Source organism: Cupressus sempervirens, chromosome 5 (genome assembly GCF_028749045.1).
Source record: "Cupressus sempervirens isolate cs-2001-9-10 chromosome 5, ASM2874904v1, whole genome shotgun sequence".
Taxonomy (NCBI): domain Eukaryota; kingdom Viridiplantae; phylum Streptophyta; class Pinopsida; order Cupressales; family Cupressaceae; genus Cupressus; species Cupressus sempervirens.
In genome coordinates, this window is record NC_143122.1 from 121,289,860 (window position 1) to 121,312,049 (window position 22,190).

Sequence of the window (22,190 nt, forward strand, 5' to 3'; positions counted from 1 at the left end):
TTGATTGTACACTGGACAAGTACATATTACAGTTGGTGGTTAAAAGATTTTCGCAGTGAGAATGTATTGATTATGAGGGGATCTTTTCTGTTAGAGAAAAGATGAGCACCATCTGATTAGTTCTAGCTATGGCAACAGGTATTGGTTGGTAAGTCCATCAAATGGATGCAAAGAATGGCTTCTTTAATGGAGACTTGAGGAAGAAGTGTACATGTCTCAGCCTCTAGGATTTTAGGTTGTAGCAAGGGAGCACCAAGTGTGTAGACCAACAAAGGCTCTTTATGGCCTGAAGTGGGCACCCAAGGCATGGAAGAAAAATATTAACTAGTATGTGGATAAATAAGTTTTTTGAGAAGTCCTTCAGGTCCTAACTTGTATGTCAAAAATTTAGGCAATGATATCCATTTGGACAGTATGTGGATGATATTAGTATTATAGATAGTGAGGCTTGAGGTAATCAAATAGAATTTGAGCAATTCTTTTGACACGGTAGATTTAGGCCTCCTATAATATTGCCCAGGTATAGAGGTTTGGTAGAGAGGTGATTGTATTTTCATTTCTTAGTCTAACTATGCTAGAAAATTTCTAGACAAGTTCAAAATAATAGATTGCAAGATCTTTTCTACACTGATGTAAAAAGTGCTGAAGCTTTCAGCCAAATAGACTCAAGTGATCAATGAGTTAACAGTCACACAACTAGTTCACTGTCTTATCTATATTAGAGCCACTAGACCTGATTTGAGCTCAGCTGGAAGCTACATTCCTAGATTCATAATAGCACCTAAGGTGGAACATTGAGTTACAACGAAGAGGGTGTTGAGATATGTGAAAAGGACACTTGACTTTGGTATTATGTATAGCAGAACCAAAGATCCTAGGGTGGTTGGGTTCACAGATTCAAATTGGGCAGGTATTTTTTATTTTAGGAAGTCCATTTTTGGTTTTGTTTTCAGCCTAGGTATGGGTGTAGTCACATGGACTGGTAATAAGCAACAAGCACTAGCTTTTTCCTCGACAAAAGGAGTATTGAGGAACAGCCAAAGCTACATGTGAGGTAATATGGCTTTGTGGGATGCTTTTTGATAAGCAAATGTCTCAAGTAGGGTCTTTACCCTTGTATTATAACAATCAAGGGGTGCTAAAGCTTGCCAATAAGTCATTCTTCCATGAGTGGACAAGACATGGAACTTCATTGTCATTTTATAAGGAAATTTATAGACGATGGATTGGTGATGTTGTACTGCATTCAAACTGAGGACCAAACTGCAGGTATTCTGAGTCCTGACCAAGATTTTGAGTTGTGATAAATTTGTAAAATTTCGAGATAAGCTTGGTGTAGTTAACAATTTGACCATTAAGAGATGGTATCAAAATGATATTGTAATGGTCAATTAAGTTGTTGGTATAGACTTCAGGGATATCCTTTATTCTTTTAGTTATATGCTTTCCTAGTTGTTGATCTTATTGGATAAAATCACAAATCTTTTGTAACTCTTATTTAAGGAGACTTTCACTCCTTTGTTAATATCAAATATCTTGGTAATCATTCTCTATTCCATTGTTTTTGTACTAGATTTCTCATCACATTGAGAATTCAAGGGTTATTATTAATGTATTTTATTATGTACTCCAGAAGAAGTCAAAGTAGTGGGAAACACAAAAGGTTTAAAAAAATGATTGATGCTTTTCTTTAAGTAGTTTCCTTGTTGCTATGAATGGTATTGCATTATAAGTTACAACATGCAAAATAGTTTCATTTCTCACCTTGAACACAATTGTTTCTAGCATCAGACTTCAATATTGTACATGATTTATATACCTCATGGTTTGATGTCATTGCTAGTTATGCATCCAATCTGTTACTTGAGGTGATTGATGCCTCCATGAACCTTAATCCCTTGGATGTTATGAATAGCACTCCTTAGGACTGGTATAGTTGTATCAAGTTTCCAAGTAGTGTTTTTGGGTCAGCTTCTACTGCCTAATGCTGACACCATTGTATAACAAACTAACATGTATAAAATTATTATTATTTATTTAATGCAACATGTTTAAGTACAGAAAAATGACATATAAGAATAAAATGGCAATATGAATTTGGAAGGATTAACATAAATTAAATCAACATAAAATGCATTTCAAAGGTAAGGGAATAGCAATAACATGAAATAATTTAAGCATTATACCTTTATCCCTGAACCCTTTAGCAAACTATTAGCATTCCCATTCATAAAAAATAGCTAAAATAAAGGTGATTTTTTTCTGCAAATTGAGTTCAATGTTTAAAAAAATTATTTTATGAACATAAAATGTATTTCAAAGGTAAGGGACTAGCAATAACATGAAATAATTTAAGCATTATACCTTTATCCCTAAACCCTTTAGAAAACTATTAGCATTCCCATTCGTAAACGATAGCTAAAATAAAAGTGATTTTTCTTCGCAAATTCAGTTCAATGTTTAAAAAAATTATTTTATGAACATAAAATGTATTTCAAAGGTAAGGGACTAGCAATAACATGAAATAATTTAAGCATTATACCTTTATCCCTAAACTCTTTAGAAAACTATTAGCATTCCCATTCATAAACAATAGCTAAAATAAAAGTGATTTTTTTTTTTTGCAAATTGAGTTCAATGTTAACAAAAAATATTTTATGATCTCTATCTAACATTCTTGAAAGATTTCACATTCTTTCAATGCTTGGGAAAAAAGAGAAAAATCAATAATGACCTAGAATCTCAAAATTGCAGAAATTTGCTTCTCAAATCCACATTCTTTTATAGACCGGAAATTGCAGAGCTTTCTGTATAAAGAAAAACAACCTTAGAGAAATATTTTTAGGGACGTTCTATAATACCATTGAGCTATGCCCATTCTCAAGCACTACCAAAAACTCACTGGAAGTTGTGTCTAGGAAACAACAATAGGTTGAACCCTAAGGAGACAGGGAGACAGACAAACCTTGAAAATGACCGAGCATCTCAGAGACAGACAAACCTTGAAAATGACCAAGCATCTCTGGCAATGATGCCATGAACAGAGGATATGATCAATGTACAGTGTGAGGACTAATGCAGCCATCCCACCATTAAAGCACAATTGGGAGAAAATTTAATTTGCAAGGTAAATGTGTAGTCTTCAAAAGGAATATTCTCACCATTCCTTAGTGAATTGAAAATTGATGCCTCCTTGACAGTTCAAACTTGACAAGTCATCATAAAATTTAATCGCTGAAATCTAAAAGAAGTTGGCTTAATTGACTCCATGTACTGGCATTTTGACATCATTGACTTTTTCAGGGCAAGCATGGAATTTAGTATCTGTGATGTTAGATCTTGGTATATGAGGTGCACAGGAACTTGGGTAAGGCTTGTGTTGTTCTTTGTGCAAGAGAGACTTGCATGCAAGTTGAGATGTGCTCAAACAGACTTGTGCCATCGAGAACAGGACATGTGCGAAGACAATGACATACAAACACAAATAGAAGTGCACATATTAGGTTTTTGTGTCGAAAGCTACTAAAGCAAAGAAAATATTTTGTGGTCATGTAAGTTTGTGCCGGCCACTAGAATGCTCATGCATCAACTGATGACCCTTCGGAACAAGATGATTTTTTTTAAACAAATCTTGGAGTCATCTTCCAACATGTGACTAAATGGAGGTTTTCAATAATCTTTTTGTTAAAGTATGTTTATTATTAAGTCCTCTGGAAAGGTCCAAACATGTGTTTGCCTAGAGCTCGAGCCTAAAATGAAGCAGTCTGTTTATTCATGGCCTTCCAAAGTAGAGCACACTGCAGACCCAGCCTAGAGTTTTGAAACAAAACACCAAGGGCTTCTGTATGCGTTGCAGACCTGTCATTTTCTGGACATGTATTATTTTTTTTCTGATTTGCTGGAAGATTTGAATTTTATAAAATTTGGCAGGACATTGATTAATAATATGATAGGTATGTAATTCCAATCAAGTGGGGGACCAATCAAATTCTTTGGCTAGTAGAAATCTTCTATTCAATGGCTATAATTTTAGCTTTTGTGTTGATTCTTGTCCATACACAATTCCGCAGGTGTTTCAACCATCTTATGGCCATATAACTGCATTTGTTTGATGGTTCATAACTTCATATTATTTCTAATTAGAGATCACATACTCCTCCACTAAGGAGTTTGGATGGCTTAGTCTTTGTCTTCACGACCTTTTATACTTGGCTGTACTGCCAGAGATGGTTCTGAAAGTTTCACCATAATATTTTCTTCTGCTTTATGAGAAACACTCATTCAGCTAAGAACGACATTCTTTCCTGCACATTTGTATTCCCTACCTCAGAGCCTTTCTTCATTACATTCTTTACATAGTTGGTAGTGTCCATTAGAGATACACAGATAAGAACGGGCCATATTTTACAATGAACTATCACAACCTATTGGCCACTGTTCCATGAATATATGGGACAAACCAGGTAGGAGAGATTCTCAAGCCTCTCTGAGCTTCGTGCATGCTCTCTACTTGCTGACATCTATGACATCATTTCTTTTTGTCTTGGTGACATCATTATCCTTACGAGTCTCTATGTTATCAACACTCATTTTGAGACCACTACAGAATTCCTCTGCATTTAGACTTCCAAGTCTGCTAGTAGGACTTACTGAGGAATTGCTGGCTCATAAATTTTTATCTGATGGAACTTACCAATTTTTTATCAATGTTAGACCTTTGCAGAATTCCACTGTGATATTCTCAAAGGACATGAAGGCTCCTTATATAAGAAATTACAAAGATACTGTTTCTAAAAGAAACAATAGACTACGGAAAACTAAAATAGAAATATACTAGACTATCTAATTGACACAAAATAAAAGTTGCTAACTAAACCAACTAGTTAACTTAGAGACTTAATAGTCATTAAAGGTAAATAATACAATATTATTCTAATACCTTCCCATAATGGTCAATTTATTAACTAACGACACTACAAAGAACAGAATTTGCAGGTCAGTTGGCCATGAATGCATTGAAGGTTGACTCCTTCTCTTAAGAATGTTCAACACTTTGAACCACCTTCTGAGACCCTTCCTAGCTGGATGTGCGATTATCCAACCGCTTTCTTCAAAACCACTATATATGACCAAGTTTACGCAGAAGTGGCATGTGAGATTCTTATTGAAACTTTTGTTAGTTTAGTGAGTGGATTTACCTTTGCTTTTGTCCTGGGTGGTAAATGTCTATTCCACCCTGGCCATGTCATTGTTGTTACCAAATTGTTGGCTCTCCCTAGCCTGCTGCATCAGCTTATTGCACAGATAATCAAACTTCAGGTGAACATTAGTGGATATAATGTTGGGTGTTATGATGAAGTGCTCATAGGACAGTGGTAAGCTTTTCAACATAATGACCACCATATCCTCTTCTTCCATCTTGTGACCTATTGATAGGCTTCAGTTGATTGCATATATTCTTGATCTTCATAAGATGCTCCTGTAGAGACATTGCCCATCATGGTTGAAAAGAGCATATTTCTTCAAAAAGAATGCTCTGCCCTTGTTTGACATTTCATGGAGATTCTTCAGATGTGTCCAAAGCTCTGCAACAGGTTTACCAAATGGCACTCCTGGAGGCATCTCATTGGTGACTGATAACTTGAGCTACATAAATGCTGCACAGTTATTCTCATCAAACTTGTCCTGATCTTTGCCTTCCACTCTAAGGTGAGCAGTGTTATCCAGACCAATCTGGTCCAAGCTTCGATGCTCAAAAATCAAGAGCATCCTGTACTTCTAGATATTGTGGTTATTTGTGTTGAAGTGCTGATTGAAGTCCAACTTGCTCTTGATCAATGACGCCTTCCCTCCCATTTTCCAATGACAGGGAAACCCTAGGCAATTTTTCTCTAAATATTGTAAAAAGCAAAGACAGAACTGGAACAATAAATTTTGCAGCACAATATGTTTTTGGTTCGTCAGAAAATGGTGGTCAGGAAGATAAGCACAAAGGTTGCAGGCTTGGAGGTCACATTTTCTTAGTGATTTGAGAAAGGGTCCCGAAACCAACACAGCTTAGCCAGGTTGGAGAAGAAAACCAGCCGCTACAAGCTTCAGAATGAACATTTAACAGACATGATTTTCTCAAAAAATCGCATAAATGCTGCAATTCTTCTCTTCACGCAGGCCAAAAATAGTTGGTGCACATGAAGAAAAACACGCAAAATGTTCACAAGCACAAGAGAAAGGTGCCAAAATTTGCAGACTTGGCTACAAATTGTATCTTCCCACAAAATCAACCCTTTTGACAGAAAAATGTGGCTAAACTAGCCGCAATCAAAATGCAAAACCTTCGATCCTTTGAAAATTCAGAATGAACATTTAACAGACATGATTTTCTCAAAAAATCGCATAAATACTGCAATTCTTCTCTTCACGCAGGCCAAAAATAGTTGGTGCACATGAAGAAAAACACGCAAAATGTTCACAAGTGTTAGTTTTGTTAGCTTGGACAGCTGTTTGTCCATATGCTATTATTTAGTATCTAATTGTTTTTGCTAACAAATTGGTTAGAGCAAGGACAATTATTTATTAAATAATTGACTTCTTTTAGAAGCAACTAGAAACCAATTTTGTTAGGGTTGGTAAGTTGTTTTATATCTCCACCGTCGATTGTAAATCAATCTCGGCCGTTGGTTTACCAATGAGAGTAGTATAAAAGGGGGTCTAGGGGGCATTTGGAGAACAATGAAGTTTGGAGAAACGTTTGCAGTGTTAGCAAACAGTCTTGCAGTGTTAGCAAGAGCGCAGTGTTAGCGTGGGAATAGCAGTGGGGAATATCAGCGGGATAAATTAGGAGGTTGTCGGAATTCTGCCAGTAAGAGGCAAGGAATTTTGTATCTCTTGATTTGCTGAAGTTTAATATAATTTCTCATCTGTAGAACTGGTTTTCCCTTAGGGGTTTTTCCAGGGACAATTTGTCCGAAAATATTGTGTTCATTGTGTTGCGCATTTCTTTCCATATTTTATAAGTGAAGTTGCAGTTGTGTTATTTTTCGATATTAGCTGGGAATTTATTTTCAGCAGTTTAATAATTGTTTATAATAGGAGATTAATAATCAGTGACTGCAATGGTTAAATTTTTCACAACAAGCACAAGAGAAAGGTGCCAAAATTTGCAGACTTGGCTACAAATTGTATCTTGCCACAAAATCAACCCTTTTGACAGAAAAATGTGGCTAAACTAGTCGCAATCAAAATGCAAAACCTTCGATCCTTTGAAAATTCATGATTTTCAGAATGCAATACTGCAAAAAATCTTCTGCAATTTCCACCAAAATTATTTTCAAAAAGAACTTAGATTTTTTTTAAATAAAATTGAGAATTTTATTTTCACAAATTTTCATAAGAAATGTTAAAAAAATTCTGGAATTCAATTCTAGGTATAAAACTGCAAAAACTAACCTATGGGCTCTGATACCATGAGATGATAATTAGTAGTTTGATATTCACAAAGGAGACAAAGGCTCCTTAAATAAGAAATCAGAAAAATGAGAAACAATGGTTAAGAAATTAAGTAAAGTGTCTGACATCGAGAAACCAGAAAGTTGCTAACTAAACTAACTTGATATCTTAAGGGACTTAAATGACCATTATAAGTTAAATGATTAAATATTATTCTAAATTCCCAATAGATATTGCCTGTCTTCAAATCATATAAAATGCTAGATAATTCTGAGGGATTTGATTCTGCTTTCAGCTCTTGAACTCCCTGAAGAACCGTCATTCAAGTATGTGAAATTAGGATGTTCAAGCACTATTCTAATTTCTGCCAGATTTAAACATTTCCTCTCCTTGTTTAATTTGTGTCCTTTCTTCGGGTGAGGAAAGAAGGTTTATTGCAAATTTTACCACTGGAATTCTTGATTATTGAAACGATTTACATTTTGAACTTGTCACATACAGGACTAGGGCTATTTGAACAACAATAAATTATAATATGCTCCGTCTGGTTTTTTGGGCAAAGGGAAGGCTTGCATCAGAGTCTCTTTTTATATGCCAGGGTGATTTCCCATTGTGTTATTTTTGTGTATATTGGGATCCTTGCACAACAAATTGTCTGCTAGATTTTTCTTTGTGGAGATTCCCAGGCAACAGTCTGTTGGATGCAATTGACAGATATCCAAATTGTAAATTTGAAGTGTTGCAAATTTTTTATATACTGAAGTCTCATGAGGTGGTTTTGGTATTCCTAGTTTGTTGTTGATGGAAAATATTTCTGTTTTTTCTGATACCTTTGCGCATTTGCATGCAGAACTCATTGAGAGTACAATCAGCTGCGGAGAAGCTTTTATCTGCCTTTCCTCATGGGTCATTTTCGGAAATTAAAAATGTTTGATCTGTCTTCTGTTGTTCCTGCATAATTTAATTGTGTTTGGTGCAGAAATTCTTTAATGCAGTTGCACCTTTTAGGTTTTTGTTGATTAGTTAAAAAAGTCCTGCCATATATTATCTTCCTCACCTAGATCCAACAAAGTGCAGTTGGACATGAAGGATGGATTTCCTTGCAGTTATTTATATCCTCATCTTGAGGGTGTCCCAAATGCAAGCGACGGAGCAGCTGAACGGGAATATCAATATAAAAGTATATATTCGAAGGAGTAACATTATTTCTTGGCATTGTGTACATGCATTTTCAAGCTGAAACTAATTAACTGATAAATTGAAATTCAGTTCCAGTGCTTTGATTTACCATAGCTGCAGAGAAATTTAATTAAATTGGCTCTTCAATGTTTCTATAATTTGAAGGAAAGCCATGTCTTTTATTTCTCTGGAGTTTTGAATTATTATAGGAGGAGTTGCTTGCTTTATTGTCGATAAAAAAATGAATCTATGATGTGTTCACACTGAACATAACCTTTGATGCATGTTTTCTTCTGCTAGGAATGTCATGAGGTTCATCTGAAGGCTGATAATTTTGAGGAAGTAGTTATAGGGCCAAACCATTATGATTATATTTCAAAATTTACCACTTGAGTCAATGTGAAATGCAGTGAGCAAATAAATTGGTTTCATGGTTTGACTTATCATGCAGGCTTGCCTTGAGCTTATTGACATGCTCATTGATTATTAAGGTAATATCAATTTTAAAGAATCAATATGTTGTAAACTTTGCGTATTTTGTTCAATAAAAGAACATGAAGTGTGCGATTATTGCACCCTATGGTGAATTATAAAGGAACCAAACTTTAGAGCCTCTTTGCTGCCTTAGTTATCTTGGTAGGAGAAACAAACATATTATAGATTTATCATGGACATGTTTTGAAGGTGCTATTAGAAACTTGAATGTACACTGAATTGGTTGCTATCCCCACCATCCTCCAAAACTTGGGCAGAAAAACCATTTCAAGGTCATATTTCAAGGTCATATTTCATTGTGCTGATTTTTTGGTGGTTTTAAATTTTTTTCTCCCTTCTTTAAATTTCTTTATTGTTATATTTGTAGCTCTCTTTGCAACTGATTAAAAGACAGATAATGAAGGAGGAGACTGTCTTTCCACAATACTTTTAGTTTTAGCATTGTGTTATAGCTTGATACCTCACATTTGGTTTTGGAAACTAGCCTGCTTGTCATATTATCTGATCTTGGGTTCTTTGAAAGCAAAGTCAGCTACATCCACCAGTGCAGGAATTATTTTAATGTGAGGGGCAGATCCATTGAGCTGGAAGCTTGGATCCATATCTTTTTACCATCCACAACCTGAAAGACGCCTGTAAACTTAATTTAAGATTTTTCATCTTTTTCTGCAGCATCTTAGTGGTACTGCTATATTAAATTACAACCAAGAAATAAGCTAGATTTTGGATGCTCACAACAGCCTAAGTAAAACTTCATTGGAATTGTCTTGAAAACAAAAAGTTTAACTACATGCGAGTTGATGCTACCATATGGAAGATGGAAGCAGAAATTGGCTTTAGGTACCCTCCAGGACTGATATCTATTACTGATAATGAAAACTAATTTGACTGGGCAGTTTGATCAAAGGAAATATAGATCAACTCCATTGAAATCCTCTATGTGCATGACAAACTGTTCACATTATGAAAAAATTAGTTAGAAGTAGAATGGCAGATTAGAATGCCTCATCTTTGTATACTAATGATCAAGTGGGAATTGTAAAGTTGGCATCTCATATGAAGATGATAAGAGCTGCAAAAAGCGGGAGAAATTTAAAATTTGCTCAGTGAAGACAATATTTTGGAATGTGGCAATTTTGAAAATTTTGAGAGTATTTAAGAGTTTTTGTCACAGGTTTGTATGTCTTCATGCTTCTGTCTTCCTTCCTCTTTACTTAAATTGAGGACGCAATTGCTTTTGGATTTCTTGGATTCAGTTTGGGAAATTGTATATCTTTCAAAGCCAATTGGACATCTCCTTCTCCTGTGAAGGTCCATTCTGAGGAATAACAGGAAATAGAGCATTCTTTTGAGGCAAATGCTCCGGCCAAAAAGTGCTCTTGGTAGAAAAGCCTTTGAATTATTTTTCACAAACTCAAAAGTTTGGGTTGCTAGCTTTCTAAATATGTTTCTGTAGGTTGATTGAGTCACGACTCAGGATTCTTGAAAGGGTATTTTGCTCTTTTGTGCCCCAAAAGATTGCAACAAAACCAGTGTCCGAAAATTTACAAATTGGAACCATGAACCTTGATATGACAATCCTGATGCTGTGGAAAATATGCTTAATAAATCTACGAGATGAACACACAAATTTGTTCTATAGTCTACAGATCAGCTCATCAATTCTAATAAAATTGTTCACTTTATCTAACAGATTCTTAATTAATTTAGAGCTTTTATAAACAGTAGAAGGGTGTACAAGTGAATCCACATAGGAACCTGTGTGATTGAGGGTATTGTTTGATTAAAAACAGGTGACTTGGCAGATATAAATACATTGCTTTCCATAGAGCCCAGGACTATTTATCCACACAAATTTAGTCTTCAACCCTATATTGCATCATAGAGAAGCTTTTTCCCAACAAGGACAAAGATGAATTGAAGATTTTGATCCAAACTATTTTGTTCAACAAGGTATGTCTTTAAAACCTTAGCACAAGGACACCATAAGATCATTTGGCAATTTGTCGTTGGATCTTTCTCGATGGACATAATCTATAAGTAATTCTTTCACCTTATCAACTAGATTCCAAAGGAAACTCTTCGAAAAAATGGATTTCCTGGATTAACATTTGCATCCTCCCCTTTGTATTGGCATCCTTTTGGGGCATAAACTGTAATGGACACCATTAACCTTTGGTCCTAAATTACTCCCTACAAGGTCAAAGAGGAGAATGTTGAAACGCTAAGTAATTGATTTGGTTGCGGATATAGATGCGGGTATGAGAAGTCGATACGCAAAAGCATGAAATAACTTTTCACAAAGAGAGAGAGAGAGAGAGAGAGAGAGAGAGTACATCAAAAGGAAGGATTTAAATTAAGGAGGTACATATTGATTTCTTTTATGAATTGTTATATAAGTAATGTTTCCAATGATCAAACAATTGGAGACATACAATGATGTTAAATACACCAAGCAATGATGGTGACAAATTAATACATTGATAATATAAAAGTTTAGTTGGAATATAATGTGCACAAGGACAATTCCAATTGCAACATCCTTTCTTGGTCACTAAATTTGAATCAAATTTATTAAATGCTTACTCCTTTGGACATTTAATAGTCATAATACTACATATATACTATAATGCATTGAAGGAATTACATTTTAAACAAATAAAATATGTGTTTGTTTAAAGGGGGAAAAGTAAATGACAAATGGAAATGTTGTGGAGGGAAGGTAGACAAGAAGTAATGACAATTGCAAAGTGGCAAGGGATAAGGGGAATGGAAACATTTTGAGTTCAAAATTATTGGAGAGAAGAAAGAAGCTTCTGCATTTTAGATTGGTGTGACCTCTATGTTGATAGAGCTTGCCTGAGAAAGACTTTCTTTGGCAGTGGACAAAGTGCTAAGACTATTTATAAGTATCAGAGTAGTAGAGAATCTTTACAGAGTGATAACATGGAGTAAGTTGGGCAATTGTTGAAGTTTTGTAAGGTGCAGTAATGTTAAAATACATGAATGAAAGCTAAACGAGGAATAGCTTGTGATGTTTAAATGCCTATGTTACTATCAAGTTGGCTATAGATGTTTCTACAAAAGAGGAGGCTTTATTAATCACATGACATATGTAGATATAATTATTACGAAGTCCCTTTCTCAGTTCATGGTTTGAGCTGAGCGGATGATGTGGCTGGGTAGAGTTCTGAGACTAATTTAGGATTGTAGATATGAATGAAAATTGATGACTAATGAAAAGGTTTGGTAAGACAATACCCAGGGAGAATGAGGTGGCTTTCATGATCACCTCAAATTGCAGGAAGGTTTCCATGATGAGTAGCAAATGAATCAATCGTCTAGATACCAAAGGTCTAGCAGACTGCTTACTTTCGAAGATAAGGTTAATAGATTCCATAAATCACAGGGACAACGTATTGGGTGACATAGATTTACTAGTGAGATCGTGAAAATCGTCAAGGGAGTTCAATGTGTGGTTTATGGTTACTCACAAGAAGTATGCTACCATAGGCATTTGAGAGGTTAGGGACGATTTAACTAAATTTTTTTGTGTTGTTTCTTATTACTATATCAAAAATTGAAACAATCTAATGCCACTATGCCTATTGGGGAAGAAATGAGTCATATGTGCAAATAACTCTTGGTAATTAAAATTATTGTTTTTAAAATTGGATTGAAAGCAAAATGACATTTTGAAGAATTTGCTTTGTCCTAACAGTTACATTAGTTCAAAGAATAACATTGTTATAATTTTGTGACATCGTTTTCTATCAACTAAATTATAAGGGAGGTAGACTATTATAGTGGTATTCGAGCATTGTTAAGTTCTTGTGTGCTTGGGTGTTATGCGTCCATCAACACATCATTATTATCTTCAAAGGAATAGGTCAAATCTCAATTTGGACAAATAATCAAAGATTGAACAATTTGATTATTAAATAGGTGCAATGGATAGAGATGTTCATACTACTGGTGGAATCGAAAATGGTTTAGGGGAGTTAGCAATGACCCAAAAGGAGATGATGAACATGTTAACACAATCTCAACAACAAAGGACTCAAATGTAGACTCAACTAGATAGAATGGTAATGGGGGAAATAACGAGAGTCAAGGGCAAGGAAACAATGGAAATCATGGCAATACTGGGAAACAAGGATATAATGGAAATTGGGGACATAGTTTAACTACAAATGGACATGATCAACAAGGAGCTTTTGGGGTTGCAATTCTTCAAGACTATTAATGCCTACATTTTATAATGCCAACAACCTTCCAGTTGAGAATGAGAGACTTGATCAAGATATTTATAGACAAGTTTGGATGAATTGACAAGTATTGGGAGCATATTTCTAGGATGATATGACCTTTCCAGATTACATAGTTTTCAAAGAAAGGAATAGACCACATAGGGGAAATGGTGGAAGATTTTAGAACCAAGAATTGCAACAAAGAGCAAGTAAGGTAACCATTCCTTTCTTTGATGGATTAGGAAAATATATAGCAAGATCATGGGTATAATAGTTATACACTTTCTTCTAGCTCAAACCAATGGTAGAAGATGAGGCTATAAAATATGCAATCTTGCATTCGGAAGGTAGCACCCATGAATGGTAGTATCATGGATTGATTACCTTAGGCCATAATCAGATTGTATCTTATGCTGAATTCACATAAAAACTCAAATCATTTTGGTAAGAAAGATCCAAATTTAGATTGCAAAGATTTGGAACTGTTGAGACAAATGGGGAATTATAGAAAACTTCAGTTCAGACTTTCAAAAGCTCTCTATTTTAGCAACTTATATCTCAAAAAGGAGAGTGGTGCTTTTCTTAGACGTCTTAACAGATCATTTTAGAGGTTGGGTTAAGGCCTTAATCCCAATAGGTTTGTAAGATGCTGTCAACAAAATAAAGGGAAATTGAAGCATCAACATGAAGGAATAAATACTTTCCATGAAACCTTAATTATAAAAAGGAAAAAAGCTAAAAAACTACTCACACTAGGACTTTGATCAGTCCAAGAAAGTGTCGACCATATTAATGGTGAGTAATTAAATGAGCTTAAAAAGAGGTTATGTTTCTAATGTAGAGAACGTTACTCATAAGTGTGCTATGAAGGTCAACACAAAAGAACTGGAGTAGTTTACAACTCCTAAATCAAGTTTTGAAAATTTATAACAAAACATCAAATCTGACACTAGTGATGGAGACTCCTCTTCAAAAGAATTGGAAAAGGAACATGGAAAGAATAGTTGCATGGCACAATCAACTAATTTATGGAAAATAGGCTCTTTTAGAGTTGGAGGTGTGTTGTGTGGACAATGAATATTCACACTTATAGACATGGGTGAAACACACAATTTTATAGATGAATGTATTGTGGCAAGAATGGGATTAAGGCCTTAAGAGTGTGATGAATTTAGAGTGATGGTTGTTGATGGTTTTAAACTCACATCTATAAAGATGATACTAGACTTATGCATTCGACTAGGTGAGTATGAATGGAAGGATGACTTCTAGGTGGTTAGTATTGGAGATACTAATGTAATGTTTGTCATTGAATGAGTCTATACTCTTGGTGAATTGAGGATGAATTTACTAACAATGGAAGAGAATTTGAAATTGAAGGGACGCAAGTTCTTAGAGATATGACAAATGGTAGTCCAAAAATAGTGTCCTTCAAAAGAATTAAAAGATTAAAGAGGCATGATCAAGTGGATTCGGCAACATAGTGTGTTATCGCACCAATTAAATTAGGACAACAAAAGAGGAGTTTCCCACCTGAGACTAAGGTGTTGCTAGATAAGTACAACAAGGTATTTAGTGACATTCCCAATGGTATATCACTAGATAGATGTATTGAACACATAATAAAACTAGAAGAAAGTGCCAAACTGGTTATAACTACTGTAAAGCCCTACCCGGAGATCCTTGGAACAAGGATAAAGAAAAGCCAAGATATTTTTTTTTACAAGTATGAATGCACATGACAACATCATACATGGATCACAATAGAAGATGTCACCAACAATCCCAACAACCAATGAATCTCCAAACACCACTACCTAACTAACACAACCAAACTTTAGAACGAAAACCAAAGACAACATCAAAACACTAAATCTCCGATCCCTCGAAGCATGGAACCACTAGCACTCCTAAAGGGCACTCAAAAGTCCAAATTGCGCTCTCTAAAAAATAACGCAGATGCCCCCTTCTTTTCTGTGCGAGAGAATAACAATTGATAGTCTCACACGAGGAAGTACCTCTCGCACGAGAAAGTACACTGAGCCACGCGAGGAAACACCATCTCATGCGAGTAAGTGCTATGTTTCGCAGCAAAAAAGCACTGCATTGGTGCTAAGGTTCGCTCAACAAAGTGCCAGGAGCCACGCGAGGAAATGCAAGGCCCTGTGCGAAACTTTCACAATCTTGCGCGAGGTAGTACAATCTCGTGCAAGGAACCACAATAGCACACCAGAAAAATAAGGAATAAAAAGCTAGAAAAGATGATTCCTCCACACCGGGGAGTACCAGATCCACAATTGAGGTAGACACTCAAATCATAACAACTAAAAGATGAAAATTGAATCTAAGCATCTAAACATAGCAGTGAAGGAAAAGTACTGAAAGCAACATCGCAATGTACGAACAAAACAAAACTCATAAGTGGTTCCTCCCAACCATAATAGCATCGTGAGACCTCGAAGGTCCTAGCCATCCCCTGTGCGTAACATCCCAAACTGCCAATTAGATAGAGTTGTCTTATGAGGATGTCACTACTAAAGCGTAATAACGTCATAAGAACAAGAAATCTAACATGCTAAACCAATAAGCAATTGATACTCCAACTAAGCAAATCTCATCATCTAATCATATGCTAAACATCATAATAATAGGAAATCTAACATGCTAAACCAATAAGCAATAGATATTCCAACTAAGGAAATCACATCATCTAATCATATCCTAAACATCATAATATAGGAATGCATCAAATAAACTAACATCATCTAAACATGATATCCAAGCATTCTAATGAAAGCATAAATCATAAGAAAGCATAATCCTGAACTCAAAGTCCCAAGTGAAAACATCAAGCAATGGTTGTATTGGAACAATAGACCATCTCTGTACATCGGTCCCCAATAGTGGTAAAGGTAGCTACACCTCCCAACCATGTGAAACCCTTAGGTCCACTCACCCTGTGTTGATAGAGACACTAGTACATTTGGGCTCATTTTTTGACCTTTATTGGTTGAAATTTTGACCCAATTTTCGACCAAACTTCAACCAAATTCGACGAACTCATTAGTCAAATTTTCTCGTCGAAATTTCGACCAACCTACTGGTTGGTTGAAATTTCGACCAATACATTGGTCGAAAAGTTTCAACATTGCCAACACATTTTTTGCCAAGCATTCGTCGAAATTTCGACCAATGCTTGACAATTTTCCACCAAGAATTGGTCAAAATTTTGACCAACGCTTGGTAGAAAACTATCAAGCATTGGTCAAAATTTCGACCAATTCTTGGTGGAAAACTGTCAAGCATTGGTCGAAATTTCGACCAATGCTTGGTGGAAAACTCCCTGGCATTGGTCAAAATTTCGACCAATGCTTGGTAGAAAACTACCAGGCATTGGTCGAAATTTCAACGAATGCTTGGTCAAATTTTTTTTGAGGCTGACACTTGTTGAGGTCCACTTCAATAATGGCCCTTCCTGTGAAATTGCTGTCTAAAAACTTTCTAATGAGATAATGTGTTATGAGCTCTTCATCAGTGGGATGGAACGTGAATCCAGGAGGCAGTTGTGCATCACCCATATCATGACTGTAACTAAAATTAAGATAGTTGGGTGATGCACAACTACCTCCTGGATTCACGTTCCATCCCACTGATGAAGAGCTCATAACACATTATCTCATTAGAAAGGTTTTAGACAGCAATTTCACAGGAAGGGCCATTGCTGAAGTGGACCTCAACAAGTGTGAGCCTCAAGAAGGGTTCAATTCCCTCCTTTATTGTTCACTATGCGTATAATCCCACACACACATTTGATCTCAAATGATGATATATACTGAATGCCGAGTGTCTGTGCTGAGTGCTCAAAAACCATCCATTTCATGCCTTCATCTGTACACAATGTCTTTCTAGTTTCTTTCTACTCGCATGCCCATTTCATTTCATATCATCATCTGAAAATTGTCACTCTAAGCTCTCAACTGTTTCCTCTCGATTGATCATCTCATAACAACTAATTTCTCTAACATAATCAATTTTTTTTCCTTACATGTCACCTGCTAATATAGTGATTAATAGTAAATACTATGATTTATCCCGATCCTAGTTTCAGTATTGGCTATGGTATTGTTATTATTATGAGCCATTTTGTAAAAGACTATATCTCTCGAAATAGTGGTATGTACTAGACAACCTATTCATCATGTATTTGAGAGACAATAGCCTTCACATAAATATAAGTTTCTTCTTATCATCTCTAGAGAAAAATATAAGACAACTCGGGACTCAAAAAAGCTGAGTGTAAGCTAGAATCATACCCAGTGTTCTCATCATGAACAAAACAGATCAAGTAACCATCGTCCTCCTCCAGATCTAACCCATAATCCCTGGCTATAAATATTGCCTCAAAACCAAATCTTCCAAGTCCAAAATCAAAAACCCCTAGCACATTGCCTCCAACTTCAATCTGAAACTTTCCCACCTCAGGTTTTGCTTGAAGATCAAACTTTATGAGTCCCTTGACCTTAGCTACTGAATCTAGTATAGTACCATACACATAACTCTATTTTCTGCATGCATTTTCAATCATAAAGTAGAATTAGATATTTCCCAATCAACCTTGTATCCAAGGCAATAAGATCGACCATAAATGGAGACAAAATCAGAGATATATAAGACTCCTAAGAGATCTCAACTTGTTTTCAGAGTGATTGACCAACCTATGTAGGATAATCATAAAATTGACAATAGTAATATGAACTTATCCACTACTAGTTATAAAAGAGAAAAATGTAAGTTTATTAAATATAACATTAAAAAATGCGAGGAAAAATGAGTCTTGAAGGAAACTTAAGGCAAAACGGTCTATAAGTTATCAAGACAATACTAAAATATTATGCTTGTGTCTTCACATTACCATTATGAAAGATGTAGCAGTTTGGTAGTTCAAACCATCTCATCTGAAGATCATTTTTGGCATATTGAGGCAGTATACCAAAATGTGCTTTCACTGTAGTATCGTAAGAAATAATGAATTTTCCATTCTTCACCATATCCTGAGATAGCAGCAAGTAAAATTGAACAATTTGATTTATTTTGGACAGATGTATAGACAACCTCTATCCTATATTTTTTTTATGAAGAACAAAACAGATCTAAAGTTGTAAGGCTTTAAATACATTTCATACAGTTGAATTATTTGAGTTTAGATAGTTTCCAATAACTTCTCCATACTCTTCAAACAAGAAGGCAATGATATAAGACTACTCTGAAATAAAAATGCCTTTGGGACAAAATAGAGAGGAAGACCCATTAAAATTGCATAGTTATCAGTTATTGCAAAGTCATGCATCATGATAGGCTTTGAAAGCGTTATGGGCATTGGATCAAGCATTATTCCCTACTTCGTGAGAACTTGATAAGTAGCATAGGGAGGAGTATGTTGGTAGCCAAATGTAAACATTTCTCCTGCACATAATGGAAAAAGTGATCAAGCACATAAATCTATATTTTAAAGCAGTCTATAGCTTTCTCAAACATCCTTTACAAGTAATTACATTAACTATAAAATCCGAACGTGTTCTGCTATTGTGATTTTTATGCGTTGTTATATGGTAATTAGACATAGCACTATGTATTAAAATTTTATTCAATCACTTTTATTATATTCAGAGGATCACCAGATCAAAAAGGTTCTATTCCCTGGCTTAACCAATCAGAAATACTGTAATGGCAGAGGGAAGAAAGAGAAAGTATTACAAGGCAGTAAGCCATGCATGTTTTCTTGTTGGCATGAACACTAGAGCTAGTTTGCCTCCTTTTGCATGCTGAATTATTGATGTGTAAGTTGGCTTGGTCATTGCTTGCATTTGAGCTTCAAAGTTGGCTATATCAACACCCTAGATATCAACAATAAATAAGCTGACTTGCTGCACTTGCTTATGTTGTTTCCATCTATGAGAAAATGAACATAATATGAAACTAGACTGGCAAGATTGGAATATGGATATAGGGATAGGTGACCTAGGGATGGGAACACCTCATCAAAAAAATATAGAAGCATATCTCAGCAATCACGAGCTATTAACATCAGCCGACCATCTCTTCCTAATCCCTTTTTTTGGGCAAAAAGGATCATTTATCTACGTGGCATATCAGAGGTCAATATCAATGCAGAGTAGCAACCTAAGCATCTATTAAACAGATGTTGATATTCATTAAGCATAAGACTTCAAAGCTACACCAGGAGATAGAAGAAATTATTTCAAAGCAATTACATTTATCCACTCCTAATATGAAAAGAAAAGGAGGATAACCATAGGATTTAAGATGCAATATTTGCAGATCAAATCAAAATAAATAAATAGAAATATATGATAAAAATAGATGCAAAACTTCAATAAAATCACCTGATAGGGACAAACAAATGCAAGTTACTAGTGCATACCAGTTGTTGGTTCATCCTCAAAAATCACAGATGGGTTGGCAATCAATTCACAAGTAACAAACAATCTTTTCTTTTCACCTCCACTAATACCTTGCACTTTTGCATCACCGACAATACAATCTGCACAACTTACTTGATCCAATGCCCAAGAAGAAAATATTAAACAAATTATAAGTACACTGGTCTAGCAGCAAAAACTTGTCTTCAGTCACGATAATCACTAAAATATTTCAAGATTCAATGGTATAACCAAGTGAATTTGGTCTCTCTTAAGAATTACATTATAAAAGTTTGAAAATGATATTAAAATAAAGGGCTTAAACCTATAGCCTACTGCCAAACCAAATATCTTAAAATATCATGCACACCTAAACATAAATAACACCCATGAATTTGAGAAAGAAAGAGTCATAATAACACAAAAATTGAATTCCTAAAGTCAGTGAGGAGGAAGATATTGAGTAAATGTAGATATTCCTTGCAAGATCTTCATACAGTTTCAGTAATATTTTATGGTGTGGAGAAAAAATATGCATGTATAGATAGCATAAACATACAAGAAAATGCTATGTTTAGGTATCAGATGAAGCTCCCAAAGTCCCTGATGCCATTGGAGAAATTGTGATAGAAATCCTCTGTTTTAGTAAAAGTCCTCAAAACTTGGACAAAAAATAACCATGAAAGACAAGAAAAGAACACGATAAAAGCAATATAACAAAAGAATTGAAAATGCATTTTAAAAAGTAGTAAAATATTCCAAACAACAATCTAGCAATCTGATCAATATTTATTTATCAGTGATTTCATATGACTATAATTTAGAGAAACAATTCATATTATCTGATTTGTTGTGTGATCTTAGGCCCTAGATTTTTGCGCCATACGAGTGAAGAATGTTGCTTTTAATTAGGAATGACCTTTTGTTAATGATTGAATTTGAAATAAATGCCCAGTTGTTAACAGCTAGAAATGACATCAACATGTCCTGTCACCTTCATTTAATTTCTCCAAAGATTGGATTTCCCCTTAATATTCATTTTAAAACATGGAGTCGTGACCTTTATTGTTTTTTGATTCTCATGTTCAAAACATGAGTCGATGATTCCTCCTGTTAGTGGGAAACCAGGGCACGTGCTGCAATTACCCTTTAAGAGAGCCGTTTGAACTTGGGGCAGTCACTTTTCCTTTTTTCACAAGCTCTTAGTTTCAACACTTTTCTTCTTTGCATAGATACAAAAATATACAAACTCTATAGGTTGACATCACAAATTCTACCATGAAGTACCAGATCTGCAACTTTGCTTCAACCATTTAAATTCTACTTGATATGCCAGATCATTATTAATTATAATCAGAACTAAACATTATTGTTTTAACCTCTATTCTGAAATCGGACATGAAACTTGCACTTCCTATGGCTTCTCAATGGCCATTGAGAGCTTAAGACAAAACTGTTGCAGAAATGGCAAGTGACGATAATCTCCATAAAGACAACTAGAGTTTTTGGGCTGCGTCTAGGGCATGCATGACCAATCCTTACTAAATAGTGGCTTGCCACCCACTCTTTGTTGGTTTTAATTTGTCTTTTGTTTATCTTTGTATTATGGATATTATGTGTTATCAACCAATTCTCAATCTATATATAGGATTATTGGTACTGATCAAATAGTTAGAAAGAAGGAGAAAGGGCAACATCATGCCTTGTTAGGATGCCATTGTCACTTTTCATTGATGATCTTAGAGGATTTGTCAACAAACAATGAACTCATCTTGCCTCTATTCAAAATGCTTTCAAGCTTAACAACACAGAATTTGGGCACACGTAGACAAGGAGATGGAAGATATGGAGTGGTTGGGAACATAGGTTGAGCAGACGACTACAACAGAACTAGCACGAAATGATAATCTCCACAAAGGCACTCTGAAGAACTGGGGAACATTTATCATGTGAATAATCAATCCATCTTGACAAGTGGTTTGCAAACCACCTATCATTCGATCAAAGTATATTTTTCAGTTTTTGTTCTCCTTGTATTAAGGGTACTACTATTACATTTTTTCATCCAATTCTCGATTTGTGTGTATGACTGTAGGCAATTGGCATATTCTTTACAGGGCCTGTGGGAATATTGATAGGCAACCATGGCCAGTCGAGTACTCTCATGATAATGGTTATTTTAAGATACTGCAAATGTACATATGCTTCTTGGCCCCAAAAAACAAAGCAATCACATTACCCAAATTTCACATATGGTGTCACTAGTATCTCTTCTGTGAACCTTTATCTCTTCTCTAGAGAGTAAATCAATCTTGTCTTAGTTAAATATGAAGATGATTTTTTGCTTGTCTGGGCTGTAACAAGGAAGTTGTAGTGGTCT

General features: G+C 35.2%; 2 protein-coding genes across 6 annotated transcripts in view; one reads left to right on the top strand and one right to left on the bottom strand.

The window, feature by feature from the left end:
- The window catches only part of LOC149554804 (phosphoadenosine phosphosulfate (PAPS) reductase family protein), a 161,713-nt gene extending 152,902 nt beyond the window's left edge, over nt 1-8,811 (top strand). For all 4 annotated transcript variants that reach the window (XR_016364419.1, XM_089828807.1, XM_089828808.1 and 1 more), the window contains one exon: nt 8,297-8,811. Coding sequence is in view for 3 of the 4 variants with exons in the window: in XM_089828807.1 (XP_089684933.1) it covers nt 8,297-8,380 (84 nt within the window). In the remaining variant the exon portion in view is untranslated. The remainder of the gene's footprint in view (nt 1-8,296) is intronic.
- Nucleotides 1-19,943, bottom strand: part of LOC149554805 (uncharacterized) — a 171,691-nt gene extending 151,748 nt beyond the window's left edge. For both annotated transcript variants that reach the window (XM_089828813.1, XM_089828812.1), the window contains exon 1: nt 19,813-19,943. In XM_089828813.1, coding sequence (XP_089684939.1) covers nt 19,813-19,827 — 15 coding nt within the window. In that variant the 5' untranslated portion in view covers nt 19,828-19,943. The remainder of the gene's footprint in view (nt 1-19,812) is intronic.
- Nucleotides 19,944-22,190: the final 2,247 nt, after the last annotated feature.